The 24,769-nt window shown below is 46.7% G+C and overlaps 2 protein-coding genes across 10 annotated transcripts in view; one reads left to right on the top strand and one right to left on the bottom strand.

The window, feature by feature from the left end:
• Positions 1-263: 263 nt before the first annotated feature.
• Positions 264-17,789, top strand: LOC133381319 (zinc finger and SCAN domain-containing protein 31-like). 7 transcript variants are annotated; one of them, XM_061620302.1, is made up of 6 exons: positions 264-348; positions 2,357-2,440; positions 4,441-5,460; positions 6,594-6,738; positions 10,746-10,853; positions 14,784-17,789. In XM_061620302.1, exons 3-6 carry the CDS (start codon positions 4,738-4,740, stop codon positions 15,299-15,301), a joined length of 1,494 nt encoding a protein of 497 aa, XP_061476286.1. In that variant the 5' UTR covers positions 264-348; positions 2,357-2,440; positions 4,441-4,737; the 3' UTR covers positions 15,302-17,789. The 7 variants fall into 7 exon arrangements, with proteins under 7 accessions (XP_061476286.1, XP_061476285.1, XP_061476287.1 ...); XM_061620301.1 differs by lacking the exon at positions 264-348 and adding an exon at positions 1,080-1,489; XM_061620303.1 differs by lacking the exon at positions 264-348 and adding an exon at positions 1,080-1,502 and having other exon boundaries at positions 4,518-5,460.
• LOC133381287 (zinc finger protein 271-like) overlaps positions 14,448-24,769 on the bottom strand; it is a 21,393-nt gene continuing 11,071 nt past the window's right edge. For 2 of the 3 annotated variants that reach the window (XM_061620206.1, XM_061620208.1), the window contains exon 4: positions 14,448-24,673. In XM_061620206.1, the coding sequence (XP_061476190.1) occupies positions 22,545-24,673 (2,129 nt within the window). In that variant the 3' untranslated portion in view covers positions 14,448-22,544. The remainder of the gene's footprint in view (positions 24,674-24,769) is intronic. The other variant, XM_061620209.1, reaches the window with a different exon arrangement.

The raw sequence follows: 24,769 nt of genomic DNA, 5'->3' as shown, positions 1-24,769 counted from the left end.
ATATAACTTAAATTATATTGTCTCAGGATCCCCAACAGCCTTGTAAGGTTAGGGTAGTTCTAAGGTAGGGTACAGGCTGCATGCACACCATCCATTGGAAGCACATCCCTGCAAAAATTAAATAAATTCTGGCATGCTAGAGACAGTATTATGTTGTGGTTCTGTGGTGCAGGGCGTCAGACCAGGACTGAGAAGCCTCAGGATCAAGTCCCCACTCAGCCATGAAGCTTGCTGGGTGATCTGGGTCAGTCACAGCAGGCAATGGCCTAGCTTTCCTTGCAGGGTTGTTTTGATGATGAAAGGGGAACGGGAGATCAGTGTACACTGCCTGTGGTCCTTAGAAGAAAGGTAGGATATAAATGTAATCAATAAATATAAATGGTCTAAGCCAGGGGTTCTCAGATTTTGTTCTGTGGCCCACCAGTGGTCGGTGAGCTTCATTCTGAAGCGTCTGTGGATTTGGGGTGGAAGACAGGAAGCAGCACATCAAGCACATCCATCGTTCATCCTGATTTTTACGTTTATTTTTCTTGCTTTTATTTCTTATGTTGCATTTAATTGCATCACCATCTGAATTCTATGGGATTCAAACTGGGCTACAATAAAATACAAGAGATAAAAGAAGCAAGAAAAATAAACTTAAAAATCATACAGCATCTAGCACGGGGCATTAACATTGCTACAACAGGCTAAAAAAATCAAAGGGTCTGCCATGACGTTTAGCAATTTTCAAGCGGTCCCTGGAGAAAGACAATTGGGAGCCGCTGGTAGAAACTGAATGAGGAACCCCCAATAGGACCCAATCCCCATAATCCCAAAGAGCCGTTGGGTGTGTAGATGATCCCGTTCAACAAAGGAGGCTTTTTTTTTTCCAGTTTCCTACCCTCACCCCATTCCCAGTCTGCTCTACCCCTCTACCCTGCCTATCAAACGCTTTGGAGAAGAAAGCGGGCGGAGGGATCACTTCCGGATTGGCTCGCACGGCACCATGGGGGCTGTAGTCCCTCGCCGCTTTGGACTACAATTCCCGATGACGAAGCCTTTGCAAAATGCCACGGGCATTTTAAAGGGGCAAAGGCTATTTTAATCTACCCCCCCACACTAAAAATACACATATATCAATTTATATATATCAAACGCACAGGCAGGAGAGAGAGAGATTTGGAGGAGTCAAGCAATTAAACGCTTTGCTTGTGCGCAGATCCCAAGCAGGCTGGCGGCGGAGTAAGGCGCACGTGGATCAGCAGGGCTTTTCTTGCGTGTAAAGCTACAGAGGATCGGGCTGTTGGGCGTGTTGCGAGGGAGGAAGGAGGAAGAAGCCTCTTCAGCCTTTCGGAGAGGCGCCTTCCTCGTTACTGCGCGGAGAGAAATAGGATTTTTTTTATTGACTTATTTGAACGCGCCTCCTCTTCCCCTGGACGAGCTGCTTGCTTTGAAGTTTGGAGAGTCCTCCTTTAGGGGAGGCGCACGTGGCTTTGGAAGGATCTGGGTGCGTCAAAAAGGTAGATTTTGCAGGGCTGGATCACTAGAGACAGGCACGTGAGCGGGGGTTGGCTGGTTGGCTGATAAAACACCATTAATAGGATACCCCCCTTATTGTGTGGACGCTTTTCCCAGGGTATGGGGAATGGAGTAGGACCTTGGAGACTAGAGTTCAAATCGTGCCTCAGCCCTGAAGCTCACTGGGTGACCTTGGGCCAGTCGCTGCCTCTCAACCCACCTCACAAGGTTGGTGTATAGATCAAACGCTGAAGGGGAGCGAAGGTGGTGCGTGCGCGCGCTTAAGCGCTCTGGACGGCCGCGTTTTGTTACAGCCCCCACTTGCAGCTTGTTATCTGTACCAGATTCGCAAACCAGTCCGCAAAAGGTGCGTTTTAGCCTGGCTGCTGACACAAACTCAAAGCTCAGCCGGTGTGGTTCCAATGTTGGGCTAGGACCTGCGAGACCGGGGTTCAAATCCCCATCCAGCTCCCTGGGTTATCTTGGGTCAGTAGTCTCTGGCAGATTAACCTACCTCACAGGGTTGTTTTGTTTAGAAGTGTAAGGGGGTGAGGTGGGAGACTAATTTATGCTGTGCTGAGCTCTCCTTAGAGGAATGTGGGGATATAAATATTACAAATAAATCAGTGGGTTTTTTTCCTTCTTGTTGTAAACCGCCTAGAGAGCTTCGGCTATGGGGCGGTATACAAATGCAATAAAAATGTAATAAATAATTGATTAAACGTTCGTCGGATTTCCTATTGAGTAAATGGCCATACCTTAGACCCCTGTGATAAAAAATTAGGAAAGACCCCCGACTTTTATTTATTTATATTCTGTTTACATTAGATTCTCTTTTTCGCTTTGCCCTTCTAAGGCTTATGAATTACTTCGGACGTCTTGCAGTCGTAAAAAAAAAAACTGGGTCGAAACAACAATACTGAGGAAAACACAATAGCAGGTGAGCAGCACAGACAAAAGGGCAGTCTTGGATAAAACATCCCTGGCAGGTTCAAAGACTCCAAAATGAGTCCCCAGATAGTTGATATTGGCACATGGGAGTGTGCAGGGTAGGGTTGCCAGGCTCAGGGCCTGAGACTGATCCTCTTGGTTAAGGTCTTCTGTATCTTTCAAAGTTGTGCAGGGAGAAGGGAGAATCCCACCTTGTGGTTTTTCCCATTACAGGGTTGCAAGAACACCTGCACTTGGCTGACTTTCTCTTCTCCTAAAGATACAGGATCAGTCTCAGGCCCTGAACCTGGCAACCCTAGTGCAGGAGGTGGAAAAGAGGTTTTGCGAGGTATCTTGCGAAAAGTGTAGTTAGGAAGTGCCAGCTTCAGAAGTAAAGGCCATGTGAGTGTGGCGTTGGTATTGGTTTTTTCACTGGTTTTACTTCCTTATTTTTTTTACACACTACGATTCCTAGTAATGGTGATGATGTTTAATAAATGTTGATTGTTTGTTGATATTTCTTGGCTTTATTTCATTTCCCTTCTTCAGAATTTGGGTTGGGGTCGGATGGACAATTTTGTAAACTCACTGAGGGGCCAGTGAAGTTTGGGAAGCCCTGAACTCACGGGAAATAATACTGGGGTGGCCGCTGAGAAGGCCCTGTCTCTTGTCCCCATTTTTGTAAGGCTGCTCTGCCTGGTCACCTGATAGCCAAACTGGTGCAGGCCCGATGTTGAACTACAGGCCCCACCATACTTGACCATTGGCTGTGCTGGCTGAGACATCTAGTCCAGTGACATCTAGAGGGCACCCCATTGGCTACCCATGGTCTACCCTGACTGGCAGCTGCTCTCCAAAGTTTGAGGCAGTGAGTCTTTCCCAGCCCTAACTGGAGATACTGGGACTTGAACCTGGGACCTTTTGTATGCAAAGTGTGTGCTCTGCCACTGAGCTACATTTCGTCTGCTATAGAGCTGGATTATAAAGCTTCCTGATTTTAGGAAGCTGCCTTATACCAAATCAGATCATTGGCCCAGCTACCTCAGTGTTATCTACACTGACTGGCAGTATCCAGTCAACAGAGGTAGACTGCATCTGAACATGGCTTTCCTTCATGGGCACCGAGAAAACCTAGAGATGTGAAGGCCTGGAAAAAAACCAGAAGAATTCAGGGGGGAAACAGTTTTTTCCATTTTTTCCCAAAGCCTTTTTGGTTTTTTCCCTGAAAAATTGAAAAAAATGAAGAAAAAATGAATTATGGAATGTTTTATTTTAGCATGATGAATAAAATGTTTCACTGAATCTTGGTCTCCCCTTTTTCTTCTTTTTATGGGAATGGATGCTTATGTCTGCTTGACACTTTGGAGGACTAGTGGAGCCATAACTATCTTTGTTATTAATGTTGATGGTTTCTTCTGTGTTTTTTCAATTGTTTTTTGCCTGCTCCTCAGAAACTGGCAACATGAAAGAGGTTCCTTACAGTTCAGGATCTTGTAGATCCATTGCTTACAAAAAAAGTAAAAATTTAAAAAAGTAAATTCAATTTGTAATAATTGGTTGACTAAAATGTACTTTAATATACCAAAGGTGATAATTTTATGCCAAACCAACTTGTACATAATTACATTTCATGTTCCTGAAGTAACAAAGTGACTTTCAATCTGTAAAAAGTGCTAATATTGCATTTGTCCAATTTTTTTTTGAAAATTTGTTTTTTCCTGAAAAAAATGGGTTTTTTTCCATGGCTTCAAAATTTCCAGAAATTTTACATCTCTAAGGGAGTCTTATATGAGTCAGACCAGTATGCATCTAGTTCAGTATTATCTACACTGACTGGTAGGAACTCTCCAGGGAGGGGTCTTTCCTAGCCCTACCTGGAGATGCTAGGGATTGAACCCGCAACCTTTTGCATGCAAAGCGGTGTTCTGCCACTGAGCTGCGGGCCCCCTCCAGTTCTAGAACACAAGTTTAGTGGGATGTTTGCTTCAGATTCTGTATATTCTCTTCCAGACCTGGATTTATTCGCTTTCTCCCCCTCCCGCCGCAGGAAGAAATCTAGCATCTCACCTCTCTTGTACCTGCCTTAGGATCAGCCTGTTGCTCATAGGTGAGCAAAGAAAGTCAAGGGCTGGATGCTGAACAGTCCACCTATCCACCATCGTTTTCAGCAAACGCTTGGGAGATTTTATCTTGGTGGCTGGATAAGACCATCCTTCGCAAGAGAGAGAGAATACAGCTGTGGGGCAGGCACCGAAGTTAGGAATTGGTCCCTAGTTCCCACCAGTTCCGGAACTGCCCAGGTGCAAAATGGAGAGTCAGGATTCAGCGGGTCCTGAAGCAGGAATTCGAAAACCTCCCCAGGTCCTCCAGGCTGGGAGCATTTGGGGATTCCTCCACAAAATCCCGGCACACCAGGTGAAACCGGAACCAGGGGAGGCCACCCTTCAACGCTGGGAAGCCCAATGGCAGGAGTTCCTGCGGAAAATGGAGTCCCCACACTCAGCCTGGGGGGCCCCACAGTCGCCTGAGGAGCCGACGCCCTGGGCGGACACGGAGGGATTTTTGGCCTCCTTCGAGCAAGTGGCGAAAGCCTGCCGGTGGCCCAGAAAAGAGTGGGTGGCCCGACTCCTGCCGGCCCTCAGTGGAGAAGCCGAGTGGGCCTTTAGAACCCTGGAGATGAGCGACAGAGAGGATTATGGGAAGGTGAAGGCGGCCATCTTGAGAGGGGATGCCTTGAGCAGGGAGGAGCAGCGTCAGCGCTTTAGGCGCTTCTGCTACCAGGCGGCCCAGGGGCCGAGAGAGGCCTACAAACAGCTCCAGGAGCTTTGCCAGGGTTGGCTGAAGGTGGACAGACACACCAAGGAGCAGATCTTGGAGCTGCTGATCCTGGAGCAGTTCCTGACCATCCTGCCGCTGGAGATCCAGAGCTGGGTCAGAAAACAGGACCCAGAAACCTGCTCGCAGGCAGTGGCCCTGGCCGAGGATTTCCTGCTGAGGCAGCAAGTGGCTGCTCAGGACCAGGACCAGCAAGTGAGTTGTCTGTGGTGGCAAGTCGGGTGTGATCTCTGCCAGTCTCGAGGTAGGGGTAGGACCTTGCACGGGTTGGAGGGACAGCCCCCCACTGTTAGAGGCAGAATGCCTTTGAACGCCTGTGGCTGGGAATCGCAAGTGGGGAGAGTAGTGCCCTTGCGTTCAGGTTCTGCTTGCGGGCTTCCCATTGGGGCATCTGGTTGGCCGCTGTGAGAACAGGTTGCTGGATTTGATGGGCCTCTGGCCTGATCTGGCAGGGCTCATCTTAGATCCATTATGACCCTCACACCGTCTGCAAACCTCACAACGTGTGAAGGAGGGCAGGCTAAATCATAAACGTTGGGGTGTTCTGAGTGGTTTAACAGTCAGTCCCTCTTCCTACAGAACTCTGGGAATGGTAGAGGAATAGGGGGTCTCCTAGCAACTCTCAGTACCCTTTAAAAAAAAGCACTACAATTCCCAGGATTCTCTGGGGAAAGCCATGGCTCTCTAAAATGGTATGAGTGCTTTAAATGTATAGTGCTGATGGGGTCTGAGAATTGTGCTGTTTTGAGGCTGTCCCCACCCCCTACTTAAAAACAACTCCTGGGCTCCCTGCACACACACTCACTCCTTTTTCACAACTGGATGTCATTCTTTTTCTTCTTCTTTTTTAATGATTATTGATTTTTCCATTCCCCCCCCTGTAACAATACATGTAACAAGCATGGATAATAAAACGGGGGGGGGGAGAGTAATGAAGCGTGTCAGTTCATAATACTGTTAAGAAAATCAGACATATGTTTTAAAAAGAGAGAGAGAAGAAAGAAAAAAGGGATGTAAATAAATAAATCGGGAGCTAGAACGTCACTAAAAGCTGCAGATGTTCTTGTCGTGCTTCATGATGTCCTGGAATTTGACGGAGGAACGCCTTAGCTGGACCTTGCATGCTTTATTAGCGGCCAAGTGACTGATCTTCCAACACTGGAAGGATTGGAGGGCTTTTCTGGTTGCTTGAGGGTCAGAGGACTTTTCCTCCCATGCTATATGCAAAAAGAGCAACTTTGACTCAGTTACGAAGGTGAAATTGACGAAATCTGAGTAGGGAAATCTCCTTAATGAGCTAAGAGAGTCTCTCCTCACTATTATTTCAGGCACTGGTGGGGGAGGCCAGCCCCCTCCCAGAGGAAGAACAGGATCTGTCTGATGCCAAGGGGATGGTGCTCTGCACAGCCACCAAGGCGGAGGCGGAAGGTGAAGCTGTCGGCTCCCCGGTGGACCCAGATGCTGGCGAACTGGGTAAGGCTTCCTCAAACCTCGGTGGAGCGCAGGGCTTCCCCTGCTTGCAAAAAGCCTAGCATCTTGGGCAAGGAAATGCCATTGTCCGATAACTATTGGTTTGCCATATTTATTTATCAATTCTCGAAAGTATCTTTTTGAAAATTCCACTCCTTCAGCCAAAAAAGGTTCCCAGAGAGGGTTATGGAGATTGGTATTAGGACGATCCCGGCGCTCAGGCTTCACCAGCTAAAAGCCACAACACGCAAGGAAAAGGGGTTTTTAGTTTAAAGAAAAGGCGACTCGGGAGACACAACAGTGGTACATAAAACGATGCATAGCGTGGAGAAAGTGGATAGAGAGTCCCATGCTCATAAGAGCAGACAAAAGAAATGGCTCCTTCACGCAGCACGTAATTAAACAATGGAATTAGCTCCCGCAGGAGGCAGGGATGGCCACCAGCTTGGATGACTTGAACAAGAGGTTAGCTTTCAGTGGCTACTAGCCCAATGACTGTGTTCTCCCTCCACTGTTGGAGGCAGTAAATGCCTCTGAATGCCAGGTGCTGGAAATCACAGGTGGGGAGAGTGCTCTTGCACTCGGGTCCTGCTTGCGGGCTTCCCATTAAGGCATCTTGCTGGCCAGTGTGAGACCAGGACGCTGGACTATAAGGACCTTTGGCCTGATCCAGCAGCCAGGCTCTTCTGATGTGCTCAGACCTCATTGGACTGGCTGTTTTTTGAAGTCCCCCCCCCCCATACATCTGAGGATTATTTTTTCTACTTCTGCATACCTTGGTGTTTTCTCAAGCCTACTGATGCCTCCTGTCAAAGATTGCCCCCTGGGGTCCCTTGACTTCAGCACCCCAAGGGGGTTCTTTGCTTCCGGGAACAGTCCCAACTCCTTTTGGTCTCTGTTTCCCAGGCAAGCTCTCCCTCCTTCAGGATTAGATTCCCAGTGGAAGCTGCCACCACCCCTCTTTCTTAACTCCTTTCTCTGAGAAAGGGGACCTCAGAAAACTGGCTGAGTTTCTAGGGCTTTAACCCACACTAATCAACAGTAATCAGTAGTGTCCAGGGATCAAAGACTGGATTTAGAATCATTAGCTCTCAAGCAATACACACCAGTTTTAAAAGGGTAGTTTATTTAAAACAAAAGAAAGGTATATATAAAAAGAGAGCAACATTTGGTTCCTTAACGTTAATTGCCCCCAGTCAGGCTACCCGAGGTGCATTGGAATACCAAAGGTGAGAGATTCAGTACAGACAAAAGAACATAACAAAAGCTTTCTAGCCTAAGATTTACTGCTCACAGTACAGTAGCCTGGTTCCCAATGGCTTCACTGGAATTGGATCATCCTTCATTTTTATGGAGTTTAGTGGTCAACAGGGAGGGGGCCCAATTAGCCATCCTGGGCGCCCCTTCCGTGATCATCTCCTTTGAATATAAGGGGGGCTAGACAGTCTCCCCCAGGGATCCTGATGTGCAATACCCCCTTTTCCTGATTTTTGATCTCAGGAAGCAAATAAGAGATAACAAATAAAGTTCAGCTGCATCTTCTTGACTTTTGCAAATTGTTTGTCGGGCACTGACCCGCGGATCTTTCTCAACAGGGTGTCCTGGGGATCCACAAGGCTCCCAGAATTCCCTCTGGTTGAACCATTTTAGCTTGACCAAAGTTAGCTATTCTTGACACCTCCCTCTTGTGCATAGGCCATATTAGTTTTGGCAACACAAGGAGTTTCTTCTCAATAGATTAGCCAACAATCATAATGCTCTGATGTGGGCAGAAGATTATGACCAAAAAATGTATGTGCATGTAAAAATACATTTTAATAAATCTTATTTATTTTATTTATTATTTGATTTATATCCAGCCCTTCCTCCTGGCAGGAGCCCAGGGCGGCAAATTTTAATAAATCTTAATGAACACAGTTCCTCTGACTGGCTCCTGGACGGAATCCCGATATCTAAAGTTTATTTTTCAATTGTACAAAGCAATAAAGATTGTACAAAACAAAAAATATCATTTTGGAAATCTTGGTGGTGGTAATTCTTCTTCTTATTATTATTATATACCACCTACATGCCCCAATAGCTTGGGTTCTCCCAAGTCTGCAGATATCTCCTGCTTATGCATGGGTGATTCTGTTTTAGCTGCTTTAATGGCAGCCTGAACATTGGAAATAGAAAGAATTATATACATTTAAAGATTTTTTTAAAATAAAGGGAACTTCTGTTGTTCCCTTCTGATGAATAATATTGGGGAGAGCCTTGCTGTTATGTGCCTTCAAGTCGATTACGACTTATGGCGACCCTATGAATCAGTGACCTCCAAGAGCATCTGTCATGAACCACCCTGTTCAGATCTTGTAAGTTCAGGTCTGCTGCTTCCTTTATGGAACCAATCCATCTCTTGTTCAGCCTTCCTCTTTTTCTAATCCCTTCTGTTTTTCCCAGCATTATTATCTTTTCTAGTGAATCCTGTCTTCTCATTATGTGTCCGAAGTATGATAACCTCAGTTTCATCATTTTAGCTTCTAGTGATAGTTCTGGTTTAATTTGTTCTAACACCCAATTATTTGTCTTTTTCGCAGTCCATGGTATGCGCAAAGCTCTCCTCCAACACCGCATTTCAAATGAGTTGATTTTTCTCTTACCCGCTTTTTTCACTGTCCAACTTTCACATCCATACATAGAGATCGGAAATACCATGGTCTGAATGATCCTGACTTTAGTGTTCAGTGATACATCTTTGCATTTGAGGACCTTTTCTAGTTCTTTCCTAGCTGCCCTCCCCAGTCCTAGCCTTCTTCTGATTTCTTGACTATTGTCTCCATTTTGGTTAATGACTGTGCCGAGGTATTGATAATCCTTGACAAGTTCAATGTCCTCATTGTCAACTTTAAAGTTACATAAATCTTTTGTTGCCATTACTTTAGTCTTCTTGACATTTCGCTGTAGTTCTGCTTTTGTGCTTTCCTCTTTAACTTTCATCAGCATTCTTTTCAGATCATTACTGGTTTCTGCTAGTAGTATGGTATTGTCTGCATATCTTAAATTATTGATATTTCTTCCTCCAATTTTCACACCTCCTTCATCTTGGGGAGAGCCTGGAACTCCAGAATATGGTCTGTGATGAGGCCTCTAACTAATAGGATATTGGATAAAATAGCAGCTTGGGCAAAGGGAATTATATTAGGATGATGAAATAGTTCAGCTGGCTGAAGCGACTAAGAACAGCGGATCCTTGTACGCAAGTGCAGAATGTGTGAGAATGATAAGAAAATTGGTAAACATGTTTATGAAGGAGTGTGGGATAACATGTAGGAAGAGCCAAAGCACATTCGGTCATGAGGTCGCATGCCAGGTCTAGGGAAACAAGTTAGGCCATTAATTGTATAGGCCTTATGGGTCAGTTTGGTGAGGAACGCCCCAAGGGGCCAAGTGAAGGAGGTGGAGTAAAACCTATATAAAAAGGGACTAGTGCAGCTTTTCCCAACTAGTGGGCCACCAGATGTTGTTGGACCACAATTCCCATCTTTCCTGACCATTGGCAATGCTGGCTGAGGCTGATGGGAGTTGTGGTCCAGCAACATCTGGTGGCCCACTAGTTGGGAAAGGCTGGACTAGTGGAAGTAGTGTTAGGAAGATGACCACCCCACACCCACCAGAGAAGGATCACATCAGTTCCTATCGTTGTGTGCCCCTGGCTTAGGTAAAGATTCTTTACCCACTTGTCTGGACTGATTACCCAAGAGAAGAGGTGCAATGTGGTCGACCAGCCGTTTGTCTAAGTGTACTTGTGGATATCGCTTATTAGGCTTGCATTTCCTATGAGGTGTGAATGAAGTATTGTCAACCACCTCCGGTGCTTGTTGTCTATTGGATGCCCAACGTGGACTCCTAAGTCAGAACGGCAGCTGTAGGAGATCCCAACCGAGACTTCCAATGATGAAACCTGATGAGGATGTCCCTTCAAATGTCGTTTTGAAGGTTCAAGGTTGTTCTCCCTTTCTCTCCCAAAGACAACAGGACCGTCGAGGATTTTGAGCAGGAAGGCCCTCGGTCGGAAGACGTGCTTGAGATCTCGTCAGGAAGCTCCCGCGAGAATCTGTCCTTCTCCATGGAGATTGGTGAGAGAGGGGGACCTTGAAACTGCCGTGCCGTGGAGATGGGGGTGGGAAGAGTCAGAATACATTTGGTGCGAGGGAGACATTGTAATGATCGAAAAGGCTGCAGCAGGGAGGGGGGAGCTTGCTGCGGCCTCCCAGTAGTTGTTGGGCTCCAGCTTCCATCAGCCCCAGCTGATGGTGAGGTCAGGTGATGATGGGAGTTGTAGCCCAGCAGCCTCTGGAGCAGTGCGGGTTGGTGCCCATTGGAACTGGTGGGGCAGAAGGCAGGGAGGCCAGTAGTAGGCGGAGCCCAAGGCAATGGCAGGCGGAGCCAAGTAATTCTAGTTTTGTCCCCATCCACTTCCATGCTGAGTTCTACAAGGTGCAACACTGAGATTGTAGGAGAAGGTGAGAGGCAGGACCACCCCTTGGATTGGTTGTTAAGTAGGAAGGCAGGCAGGTGGGGGTTGGTTGAGCGCACGCTGAGGTTGGTGGGTCTCATTGGCCCTCATGGACAAGCCTCCGCTGATCTGGAGTCTCCACGAGTGGGCTACAGATCACCTCGATCCTAACTGGAAGGAAGCGCCGACAAAACACAAGGCCTTGCCTGGCCACAGTCTGTGTAGCCCAGCAGCAGGGCTGTTGCTTTGCATGCTGGAGGCCACAGGTTCAGTCCCTTGCCTCTCCAGTTCAGGAGAGCTTGGAGAGCAGGGGTGGAGAATCTGTAGCCCTACGGGCATCGTTGGTACTCCAGCTCCCACCACCCTCAGACAGTATTGCCTAGTGATTAGGGATGGTGGGAACTGTAGCTCAACAACTATGCTCCACATCCAAGGCCCTCCTCCGGATGCCTACTCTGATGGAAGCTCGGAGGATGGCAACAAGGGAGAGGGCTTTCTCAGTGGTGGCCCCCAAACTGTGGAATGATATTTTTGACGAGGTGCGCCTGGCACCAACATGGTTATCTTTTTGGCGCCAGGTCAAGACTTTCCTCTTCTTCCAGGCATTTTAGGATGTGTTTTTAAATTGTTTTTTTAAAAAGTGTTTTTAAATTTGTATATTTGTTTTTATTTATTTATTTAATTCAATTTTTATACCGCCCATAGCTAAGCTCTCTGGGCGGTGAACATCAAGTAAACACTTTACATTCAATTTAAAACTACCTGGTCATCAAATCAACAATTTAAACATACAACAAAAACTAAGATTAACATAATTAAACCCATTAAATACAAGTCAAAAAATAATTAGAAAAAGATGAACATATAACTATCTTTACAACATTAAATACAAAATACTAAAATATTAAAATACTAAAAATACTAAAACGCCTGGGTAAAGAGGAAGGTTTTCACCTGGCGCCGAAAAGATAGTAATGTAGGCGCCAGGCGTACCTCGTCAGGAAGGGTGTTCCATAGTTCGGGGGCCGCTACCGAGAAGGCCCTCTTTCTTGTAGTCGCCTTCTGGGCGTCTTTCTGAGTAGGCACCTGGAGGAGGGCCTTCGATGTTGAGCGTAGTGTACGAGTAGGTTCATATCGGGAGAGACGTTCCACCAGGTATTGTGGTCCCAGGCCGTGTAAGGCTTTATAGGTTAAAACCAGCACCTTGAATTGGGCCCGGAAACATATAGGCAGCCAGTGCAAGCGGGCCAGAATCGGTGTCACATGTTCCGACCACTTGGTCCCGGTTCTTAATCTGGCCGCTGCATTCTGCACAAGCTGCAGTTTCCGAACCGTCTTCAAGGGCAGCCCCACGTATAGTGCATTGCAGTAGTCCAATTTCAAGGTTACCAGAGCATGAACAACTGAAGCAAGATGTTCCCTGTCCAGATACGGGCGTAGCTGGGCTACCAGCCTAAGTTGGTAAAAAGCACTCCGTGCCACCGAGGCCACCTGCACCTCAAGTGACAAGGACGGGTCCAAAAGGACTCCCAAGCTGCACACCTGCTCCTTCAGGGGGAGTGTAACCTCATCCAGAACAGGTCGAACATCCATCTGGTCAGGGGATCCATTTACTAACAGCATCTCAGTCTTGTCTGGATTGAGCTTCAATTTGTTCGCTCTCATCCAGTCCATTATCGCGGCCAAGCATCGGTTTAGCACCTTGACGGCCTCACCTGAAGAAGATGAAAAGGAGAAGTAGAGCTGCGTATCATCAGCGTACTGATGAGAACGCACTCCAAAACTCCTGATGACGGCACCCAGCGGCTTCATATAGATGTTAAAGAGCATGGGGGACAGAACTGATCCCTGCGGAACTCCATATTGGAGTGCCCAGGGTATCGAGTAGTGCTCCCCAAGCACTACTTTCTGGAGACGACCTGCCAGATAGGAGCGGAACCACTGCCAAGCAGTACCTCCAACTCCCAAATCCGCAAGCCTCCCCAGAAGGATGCCCTGGTTGATGGTATCAAAAGCCGCTGAGAGATCAAGGAGAATCAACAGGGTTATACTCCCCCTGTCTTTCTCCCGACAAAGGTCATCATACAGGGCGACCAAGGCCGTCTCCGTGCCAAAACCGGGCCTGAAACCCGATTGAAATGGATCCAGATAATCGGTCTCGTCCAAGAGTGCCTGGAGCTGGGATGCAACCCATTAATGCAAATTAATGTTTTTAATTGTTGTAAACCGCCCAGAGAGCTTCGGCTATGCGGCGGTATACAAATGTAAATAATAATAATAATAATAATAATAATAAAAAAACTTCTGAAGGGACAAAGGTTAGCCCCCCCACCCCCACTTTAGCGAGAGTAGATATTGTGGGGCTGGGTGGACCACCTATCTGACTAGTGTTCATAACCGGTTATCAGGGCCAAAGCTCAGTGGCGAAACTCAAATGGCCCAAACAGGGTATGAAGATGGTGCCCTTCCTGTTTCCTTGTCCCCAGTATCTGGCTGGCAGAGGTAAACTGCTCCTGAACATGGCAGTCCTCCATAGGAACATAGGGATCTGCCTTAATATGAGTCAGACCACTGGTCTGCCTAGCTCAGTATCGTGCGCACTGATTGGCAGCGGCTCTCTAGGGTTTCAGATGGGGTGTGTGTGTCTCTCCCAGCCTTACCCAGAGATGCTGGGGACCGAACCCAGGACCTTCTGTACCTAAATCTGTTGCTGAGTCACTGAGGTCTCCTGAATTTCCTTGAGTTTCCTTTTAGCCTTGCATGGACCTGTCCTACAAAAATTGGTTGACTCTTTTAGAGACCGCCACCACAACTTAGGCGCATCGCTTCTGCTTGCCACAAACTGTTTCTAGCTGATAAATATATGATTTATTAAATCATGTATTTATTTATCGCTTAAATGCCTAAGTGGCTTCTAAGCAGTTTGCAAATATAAAACCAATTAAAAAAAAAAAAAGCATGAAGTGACACGTAGAACGTAACTTTCCTCACTAGATACATCAGTTGAATTGGGGTGGGGGATGGTAATTGGGGTGAGATGTTATTTGCCTTTGTTTGACTTCCCTGGTGGATTGTCTTTTATATACTCTGTATGTCTTATTGATGTAATATGCCTTTCTACCTGTACTGTTATTTGATATTGGAAGCTGTACTTGTTCTGTTAATAAAATATTTAACAATGAATAATATAGAACCAGTTACAAAAAATATGTAAAAAGACACACACATATAATATACAATAAAACAATTCAATCAAAACATTAAAACAGAACATCCACAATTAAATGTGCAATACAATAAGCCCATTCAAACAATGTGACCATAGAAATGGTTAAATTAGCAATTAAACCCATTTAAATCGGGATGATCTGGTCAGAGGATTGGGGAATGCTTGCCTAAGCAGGTGTGTCTTCAAGGGCCAATTGAATGCCAATATTGATGGGGCCTCTCGTCTTTCAGCAGAGGTCCCCTTTTCAAGCTGGCAGCTGTTTCTATTATCCCTGTTTTTGAGATTCCCTTTCACTTTGGCAAGATTTCCTCTGTATTCCAGGAGGTGGTAGGCTGCTGCACATGCAGGGTGAGGAATCACCGGAGATCCCATCGCTAAAATCGGAACATTGGAATGAAGTGGGAATCTACAGGCATCAAGAGGAAGCAGAGATGCAGAGTGAAGAGCAAAAACAGAAGTGGGAGATGAAATCTGGGGCTAGTTCGGCTGGTGACCTTTGCCAAACAACTGCCCCACAAAGACTGTATAAAGGAACAGGAAGGAAACAGTGCCCTGTGTGTGGGAAAATCTTTACCACGCAATCAAGCGTTAATAGACACTTGAGAATCCACACGGGAGAGAGGCCATATAAATGCTCCTATTGTGGGAAAACCTTTAATCAAAGAGTAATCCTAACTAACCATGAGAAAATCCACACAGACCGGAGGTTATCCCAATGCTCTGACGGCGGGGACAGCTTCAGCAGCAAAGCAAACATTACTGGACAGCAGATAATATATTTGGTTGCTAGTCATGATAGCTATATGCTACCTTCGGGATCAGAGGCCGCATCCCCCTGAATGCCAGTTGCTGAAGGACAACAGTGAGAAAGGGCTATTGCACTCATGACCTGCCTGTGGGCTTCCCAGAGGCATGTGGTTGGCCACTATGGGAACAGGATATTGGACTAAATGGGCCTGTAGTCTGCCTCGCCTGATGCCACTGTGAAGATTAACACATTCATTGCAGCATAGGTTTTTGTAGACTGGAATGCACTTGATCAGCTTACGCCATAATCAGGATAACTTTGTCAAGCCTTTAAGGTGCTACAATATTCTTTGCAGTTTTTGCAAAGAGTGGGCTGAGCAATGAATGTAAATTTCTCCTTTGTACAGTGTGCCAGTTTCTATACATGCTTGCACACCCCTCTCTATCCTCTGCCCAGAAAAGTGAAAGGGATTATCCCATGATGGCTGGTGCCTAGGTGTGTCCAACTGAAGCCACCGTATATTGCTTTCTTGCTCACCATGCCTCCCTTTGCTATTTTGTTTCCTCTGTGTCATATTTTTAGATTGTAAGCTCCTAGGGGCAAGGACCGGTCCTCTTGTACTTAACGGTGGCTGGTGCCTATTGGGACTGGTAGGGTGGAAGGTGGGCGGCCCCAAAGCAGGTGCAGTCAGAGCCAACCAATTCTAGTTGTGCCTCCACCCTTATCCCTGTACAAGACTCAGGAAGAAGAAGCTGACAGTGACATGCTCTGGACTGGTTGTAAGTAAGAAGGCAGGGCAGGCTTCTGTTCCCTCTAGGTTCAATGATGTGATGCCAAGTGGCATAGCAAAATATTCTTGAATAGCTGCTTTTGCTCTTAAACCTCATTTATCCAACTTTCTGATGCTGTAGCTGAAGGACGTCTAAGAGGCTTGCGATGTCAGTACAAGCAGTCCAGTTTTGTTCATCTACTCTAAGGCCTCTTCATATTCTTCCCCCAGACACGCATTTTCATCTTTGAGCGGGCTCTGCTTACTAATATTTGTACTCACTGGATTAAAAAAAAATGAGTCAAATGTTACCTGGTATCCTGGCAATTCCCAATTTCTCCTCATTTTACATATGGTGCTGGACAACTAACGCGCTCCCACAGGAGGCAGTGATGTCCTCCAACTTGGATGGCTTTACAAGAAGATGAGATGAATGCACGAGTGAGAAGGCTACTAACCCTGATGACTATGCTCAGCGTTTGCGGTTGGAGGCAGTAAGCCTCTGAATCCCTGCTTCTGGGAATCACAAGTGGGGAGAGGGCTGTTGCGTTCAGGTCCTGCTTGGGGGCTTCCCATTGGGGCATCTGGGTGGCCACTGGGAGGACAGGATGCTGAAGGAGATGGGCCAAAATTGTTCACCTAGAGTGGGTCAGGCGCCTCAGGCCCCGGCATCCTCTAAGCCTCTATATCTGCCCTTTGGGTCTCTCCCCCTAGGCACCACCCCTTGCTGGCCCGGCTTTGTACCTTCCTCCTCAAATGTTCTGGCTTGGATGGAAAACCTCTTTGCACTCTGAAAATGCCTCTGGGTTGCCTGAGTGGATGGGGTGGATTCAGAAACTGGCCTGCTGTACAAAGGCAAGAGTTTTCATTCATTGTCTTGCTCACTTTTGACTCTGGCCACCACCCACTACAGGCATGTGGCCCCTGGCAGGTTGCCCAGCAAGGAATGTGGCCCTCAAAGCGTTTCTCCACCCTTGCCCAAGAAGTAGAGCCCTCTTAATTCCAGTGGTGGTTGGTGCCCGTTGGGATTGATGGCTGGTAGGCCAACAGTAGGTGGAGCCAGAGCCGACGTTAGGGTGACACAACTAATGCTAGCTTTGGCCCCATCCTCGTCCCTGCTGAGTTCTACGAGGACAACACTGAGATTCAGGAGGAAGAAGCTGACAACCAGTGCCACTCAATAGACTGGACTGTAAGTAAGAAGCCAGATTGGTAGGGGCTGGCTATGGGCAGGGTGAGGTTGGTGGGACAATTTGCCCTCGTGGAGCAGCCTTCACTGGTCAATAATCCTTTCCAAATGGATTACTCATCCATTTTCCTTCACTATCCAATGTTCATCCCCTTAATTAGTTATGGATAGATCTAGGAACCTGCCTGGGCTGTGAGATTGTCATTTGAGGCCCTTCTCTGCATGCCGCCTCTGAGGGAGGCTTGGGGGGTGGTGAGAAAATGGGGCCTTTTCTGTAGTGGCCCCGTTTATGGAATGCTCTCCCCAGAGAGGCCTCTCTGGTGCCAACCATTTTATTGTTCTGGCACCAGGCAAAGACATTTTATGTTTTCCTGGACATTTGGGCAGCACCAACAATTGGAGGTTTGTCTTGTTTTTTGATGTTCACCTTAGGTTGGGTAGAGTGGTTATGGTGGGGATGAGCCCTCTTATGATACTATATCCTGGACTATGTTTTTTAACGTAGGATTTTTATTATTGTATTTTTACTTTGGCTGTAAATTGCTTTGGGACTTTTTTTTTTCTAGCAGCAAGCGATACTTAAATTTAATAAACTTCAACTTACTCTACCTCCTACTTTCTCCTCCAGAGTGTTTTATCTTTATCGTCTGATCTCTCGGGGCACAAAGACTCTCTACAACGAGGGTGGGGAACCTTCAAAGAGCAGCAGGGGGCTGTTAGAAAGCTCTTTTACAAACAGCCCTGCGCTGCTCTTTGAACTGCTCTGTAATCTCATTCAGTGCTTCTAGATTTAGAGACTAAAAGGAGTCTAAGCCTGTGTTTGCACCATACATTTCAAGCATACGGATCCCAACCCAACAACCCAGGGAACTGTAATTTACCCCCACAGAACTACAATTCCCAGCACTCTTAACAAACTACAGTTCCCAGGATTCTTTGGGGGAAGTCATGTGCGCTGAATGTGCTTTTAAAATGTATGGGGTGTACACAGCCCAAAAGAACACTCTCCTTGGGGTTGAAGCCACCTCCTCCATCTTAAACAGTTGCTGTCACTTTTGAATCAAGAAAGGTTCTTTCTGTTTCAGCCCTTGCCTGCTTGAATAGTTATGGGAAGGGACAGTTTCTTGGGGAACATCTAAAGCAATGAGGTCCATAGTGCCCCTAATATCTATCAGTAGACCACTGATCAGTGCTAGATCAGGCTCTTCAAAAACAGCTGAGCTGGACAGCCACATTTCTCCCCTGGGCCTGAGGTGACCCTACCTGTGTCATACAAAGTGAATGGGAGGGGCAACAAAACATTAGTGTGGAATGCTCCTGTTCAGACTGCCTGCCAGCCATGCCCTCTTCTATAGGACTCCATTAAATTCCATCCTCCCAGTCAGCTGATTTTTGTTTTGTGGTTTTTTTAACGCTCTCGGGTTCCCCAGAACGAGCTATAACTTCCCTGTTCTGTGTAGATGGGGCTGCTTTGGGCTACATAAGGATGGCACTTGAAAAACTGAGATCAGTATTAATACATAATCAAGTGAGATCTGCAGTGAACAGTGCTACTGTTCAGGATTCCGGCTGTGCCTTTTTTCAGGATATTCCATTCCATTCCCACTCCTTCCTCCCGTATCAGCATTCCATGTCCAAAGTGCATGCTTAGTCCTCATTGGGCTGTTCTTGGGGTTCCTTCTAAAGTGTGCGTGTGCATGCACGCTGCTGTAAACCTTGGAGTTTCTCCAGACTGCTGGTACCTCCTTGTGCAGTGGTGGTGGTGATTTGGCCACATCTGAGCGGGGTAACCTGTGGCCCTCTCAGTGTTGCCAGGCTACAATTTCCAACATCCCCGACCATTGGTCATGGTGGCTGGGGCTGAAGGGAGTAGAAGTCTTAACTCCTGGAGGGCCACACAGATAACAATGGGTGACATAACGATCAGCACGCAGACAACTGTGATTGCTATTAGTCTATATGAGATTATGATAATAATGGTGACGATAGTCACGCGGGCTATTTAAGAGGGTAAAGGCCAGTCAAGTGAGCATGGGTGGTGCAGGGTGTTGTTGTTGGACCACTTCCAATGAGCGGAAAGGATGAAGTTGTGCTAGCTCTTAATGCTAGAAAAGAAAAATGGGAAGGGCCGTAGCTCCGAGGCAGAGCACCTGCTTCACATGCAGACGGTCCCAGGTTCAGTTCTCAGATCCTCCAGCTGTGTCTGGGAATGTCTTCTGTCTGAAATCCTGGAGAGCCGCTGCCAGTCAGTATACTGAGCTAGAGAGCCCAAAGGTCTGATGGCATAAGGCAGCTTTCTATGTTCCACCCCACCTCAGTTATTTGTCACATTTATAAGCCATCCCATAACCAGAGGTTACATTTTAAAATCAAAGCTGCCCGAGGCTCCCTCCCTCTTGTTACACCTTTCAGAAAACTTTTCTCTGGCTGCAAGATGTTGCATTCCTATTCCCTGCAAAGACTTAGCCTGCGCCGTTTTCTTCAAACAGCGTCTCAGTGGGCTAGGATAGGAAACCTTTTTTGCCCTGGTGGGCCAGATCTTTATCTCCCCCCACAGGCCAGCTTTGATGGCCCCCACTTGTCAGTCATCTGATGTCATAATGACATTAGATGATTGACACCTGTCAACTTTGGCCTGTGGAGGTCGGGAGAGATCATTTAAAGTGTGCAGTACTTCCCAAACACTGGTCTGCCAGTTGTCTCTCTCCCCCCACAATCCTCTTAAGACACAGGTTCCCAAACGGCGGCCTGTGGCCCACAAGGGTCATTCAGGCGGCCCGCAGCAGATCTGTGGATTGGTGGTTCAAGGCTGGAGATGGCACAGCCATTGCAGCAAATTTTCATTTTGATTTTTAATGGCCTTTGAATTGCTTCTCTTATTTCTTAGAGTGTACTACAAATTGAATCCTGCGGAATAAAATAAAACAAAAGATGTAAGAAATTAAAGAAGCAATAAAAATTCCATGAAACATCATCTAGCACAGGGCCTAACAATTGCTACCAACGGCAGAAAAATCATTAAGTGGCCCGCCAAAACCCTCTGCAATTTTCAAGCGGTCCATGCAGAAACAGGTTTGGGGTCTTAGGATTTCTTCCATCAATTTTTTAAAAATTCCTTCTTCAAACCTGGGGTTCCCCTCCAAGCCTCCCTCTTGTCCATGGGTAGCCCCATTTTGGCTACATAAGCAACAGCATGCAACTTGCCCATCAGAAATAGAAGGCAGGATAGATATAGAGGAGAAAGCAGGGGGACAAGGCCTTGCGTACTTTTGAAAGCTCAAAAGTAAAGATGAGACGTAAGAGGCATGACGAGAACAGAGGAGAAATAGGAATGGAAGGACAAATCTCACATTTAGGACAGAGTGGAGAGGGTTAAGAATCAAAGCAGGAAGGCAAAAATAAACAAAAGAAGGCTGTAATAACAGACGTTATGCAGGAAATTACAAAGATGCTGGTAGTCCTTGTAGCCAGGAACGAGCTGACGTCACGACATGCAAATACATGGAAAGATACGTCCGGAGGCAGGCGTTGATTGCATGGGAATCAAGGCTCCTCCTGCATACAATTTTTTTTCAGCATCCACACTTGGCAGCCGTTACAGGTCATCGTCATCAAGATGTTTGCGCATAATTGCCGCACCCCCAACTTAATCCAGGTTAAATCCTCTTTCTGGGGGCAATCTGATAAGTAAGAACATAAGAGCCTGGCTGTTAGATCTAAAGGCCAGCGTCCCATTCTCACGCTGGCTAACCAGATGCCCCAGGGTAAAGCCCTCAAGCGGGACCTGAGTGCAACAGCAACACTCTCCCCTCCTGTGATTCCCCAGGAGCTGGCATTCAGCAACTAGCTCTATTTTACCTCCACAGTCGGAGGCGGAAGGCTTTTGAATTCCAGCTGCTAGAAACTGGGGGAGCTGGGGGGGGGGGAGAGTGCTGTCAGGTCTGGTTTGTGGGCTTTCCACTGGGAGATTCAATTTGCCACTGGAAGAATGGGATGCTAAACTAGATAGGCCATTGGCCTGATCCTGATAGGCTCAACATCCAGGTTAAAAAAAAAAACCCTTCCAACTACCAGTATATTATAAGTGTTCTTGGCCAAAAGCCTGACCACAGGAAGGCAAGGAAAGAGGAACCAAGAACTACCCCCAGGATCACACAGTTTCCCTGTCCCCCCACCCGTTCCACATTGTTGGCTGCCACTGGGTGAAGCCAGCCGTAGTTATGAGATCACATTTCATCTCTAAATATTTGTCACCCTCGCCAGCAGATCCACATCTGTGGTCTAGTGTAGCTCTGTCCTTTTGCTGGCACAGCTGAACAACTTCCCAGCCTTCTAAGCACCTTCATTTATTCTTAGGATTGTTACCTTATAAGGCGCCTACGTGTGCTAAGGGTTGTACAGTGGTGCAAAAGAGAGAAGATGGTCCCTGCCCACAGACTTACAGTCTCGGGGGTGGGGGAGAGAATGAATGGGAAGAGAGGGGAATGAAGGAAAAGGCAGGTCCTATAGAGGAAAGCCGGTACTCTGTGTTTGAGAAGGCTCTGGAAGGAGGCAAGAGAAGGAGAGAAGCCTGCAGAAGAGAAGATGCTCTGGGGGCAAAACATTCCAGGAACAGCAAGCAAAGAGAATTGGAGATGGAGATCTTCGGCTTCACTCGGACTTTAGTGCCAGTAGAGCAAGAAATAGAAGACTGAACTGAAGTTGAGAAGGGAGAGGAAGGCAATGGAGAGAACTGAGAATGCAAAACAAATCCCCAAAGGTTGCCTAGACCAGGGACGGGGGAAGCTTTGTCCCTCCCGATCTTATTAAGATTACAACTCCCATCATCCCCAAGACCTTTAGCCATGCTGCCTGGGGCTGATGGGAGTCAAAACCCAACAAAATCAGGCAGGGCCACGGATTCTACCATCCCTGGCCTAGGGTATGTGCTTGGGCATGATCTGACTGGTGCTGATGATTTCCCACATCTCTGGTGGAAAGGGATGCTGGAAAGAGTTACATGACAAACAGTCCCCTTTCTCTTTGAGCGTAGCTGGCCCATTGCCATCTGGCTCCTGCTGGTACTTTGCATGGCTTGGGAGAATGAAGAGGAGCTGGAGCAGAGGAATCACAACACAAACGATGCCCTCTCTCACCTTTCTGGGCACAGTCAGCACCTCCTGGTTTCTGGTCTTGCTGTGATGCCCAACAAGACTGGCGTTTTCATGGAACTGACTCTGTCTGTGCAATGTAACGGTTTTGGCCCTGCCCTATATGGTTCTTTTTCAGAGAGGAAGCTTTGTCTCCACCCACACCTTCCCTACAACTCAAACATTTGGAGTTCTTCCCACTATTAATCTTTGGCTGACTGAGCATGCACTACTAAAGGAAGCATCTCTATTTGTTCTTCTCACAGGTATGGGTCCTCCGATGTCTGATAAGATTGGATCTTTGACAGAAGCCTTGTCCACAGTCTGTGCATCTATGTGGCTTCTCTCCTGTATGAATTCTCCGGTGCACAGTAAGATGTGCCCTCTGACTGAAGCCTTGCCCGCAGTCCAAGCATTTATGTGGTTTCTCACCTGTATGAGTTCTCTGGTGTACAACAAGGTGCGTTCTTTGACTGAAACTCTGCCCACAGTCTGAACATTTATAGGGCTTCTCACCTGTGTGGATTCTCTGATGTCGGATAAGGTTGGACCTCTGACTGAAACTCTGACAACACTCTGTGCATTTATGAGGTTTCTCACCTGTGTGGATTCTTTGATGGATGACAAGGTGTGCTTCCCATCTGAAGCTCTGCCCACAGTCTGTACATTTGTAGGGCTTCTCTCTCATGTGGCTTCTCTGGTGGGCAATGAGGTTTTTCCTCCGGTTGAATTTTTCCCCACAGTCAGGGCATTTATGAGGTTCCTCACCAGCATGAATTTTTTGATGCCTGATAAAGTTTGACTGCCAATTAAAGATTTTCCCACACTTAAGGCATTCATATGGGTTTTGTCCCAGACAGATTCTCTCCTGTCTACTACAGTTCAAACCCTGATTTTCCTCATAATCAGAACTTGTGTATGACACCTTATCTTCTGTATGGACTTTCTGATGTTTAATAAGATGAGACCTCTGACAAAAACTCTTCCCACAGTCCAAACATTTGAAAGGTTTCTCACCTGTGTGAATCCTCTGGTGACTGATAAGGTTAGTTCTCTGATTGAACCTTTTCCCACAGTCAGAACATTTGTGTGGTTTCTCTCTGGTGTGGATGCTCTGATGTCTTAGAAGGTTCCCTCTCCGGGAAAATATTTTCCCACACCTGAAACATTTATATGGGTTTTCTTCTGTGATAATCCTTTCACGTCTAATACAGTTTGGTTTCTGATTAAATGGGTCCTCTTCTATGTGAATCTTTTGATGCTTAGTCAGGTTTGATTTCTGGCCAAAGCTTTTCCCACAGTCTGAGCATTTATATGGCTTTTCTCCGGTGTGGATTCTGTGGTGTCTGACAAGGTTAGATCTCTGGCTGAAGCTCTGTCCACAATCACCACACTTATGTGGTTTCTCTCCAGTGTGCAACCTCTTGTGTATGATGAGGTGTGCTCTCCACCGGAAATTTCTCCCACAGTCTGGACATTTATAAGGTTTCTCTCCAGTGTGGATTCTCTGATGAGCATTAAGGTTTGTCCTCTGGTTGAAACATTTTCCACATTCAGGACATTTATGTGGTTTATCTTTTGTGTGAATGCTCTGATGTCTAAGGAGGTTCCCTCTCTGGGAAAAGATTTTGCCACATTTGAAGCATTTACATGGGTTTTCATGGAGGGGAATCCTTTCGAGTCTATTGCAGTTTGGCCTTTGATTGAATCTTTTCCCATAAGAGCGTTTATGCGGCTTGTCACGTGAGTGGACACTCTGATGTTTGATAAGGTTTGATTTTTGAGTGAAGCTTTTCCCACATGCTAAGCATTTAAAAGGCTTCTCTCCTGTGTGAACTCTGCGGTGTCTAACAAGGTTGGAGATCTGACTAAAGCTTTGCCCACAGTCTATACACCGATGTGGTTTCTCTCCTGTGTGAATCCTCTGGTGGACGATAAGGTTTGCACTCCGGCTAAAGCTCTTCCCACATTCCAAGCATGGATAAGGCTTCTCACCAGTATGGAATCTTTGATGTCTAATAAGGCTAGTTTCCCAATGAAAGCTTTTCCCACATTTAAAGCACTGATACTTTTTTTCTCCCATGTGTGTTCTCTGATGCCTGTTGAGGTTTGATTTTTGAGCAAAGGCTTTCCCGCAGATATTGCACAAATGCCTTCCCTTTCCCATGGATATTCTTTGCTGGGCTTTAATTTCACCAGAATCAGCACTGTGGCAAAGGATGGATTTATTATTCTTTCTCTTATCTGTTTGGAGTCTCTGCTCCCACTTTGGCCTATCTTGATCCCCAAAGCTTTCTTCTGGTTCTTGAGGCTCGATATTTTCCAATGGCACCTCAAATGAAGGTCCTCCTTCGTCACTCTCCCACCCATTGCCTGCTAAAATAAGAGCAGAAGCTTGTTAGAAATGGAACCAGGTATTGGGGTGGGGAAGAAAGACAACTTTTATCCGGAGCAGTTCAGCCTAGACATCTC

This window comes from Rhineura floridana, chromosome 3 (assembly GCF_030035675.1).
Source record: "Rhineura floridana isolate rRhiFlo1 chromosome 3, rRhiFlo1.hap2, whole genome shotgun sequence".
In the NCBI taxonomy this organism is placed as follows: Eukaryota; Metazoa; Chordata; class Lepidosauria; order Squamata; family Rhineuridae; genus Rhineura; species Rhineura floridana.
Note: the sequence above shows the minus strand (reverse complement) of the source record. Positions and strands in the feature narration are given on the sequence as shown.

Bases quoted from the DNA above. Each gene is read 5' to 3' on its own strand.
- LOC133381319 (XM_061620302.1), top strand. From the start codon at position 4,738: ATGGAGAGTCAGGATTCAGCGGGTCCTGAAGCAGGAATTCGAAAACCT. The intron at 6,739-10,745 runs GTAAGGCTTCCT...TCTCTCCCAAAG, and splicing joins CCCAGATGCTGGCGAACTGG to ACAACAGGACCGTCGAGGAT. The intron at 10,854-14,783 runs GTGAGAGAGGGG...TCTGTATTCCAG, and splicing joins GTCCTTCTCCATGGAGATTG to GAGGTGGTAGGCTGCTGCAC.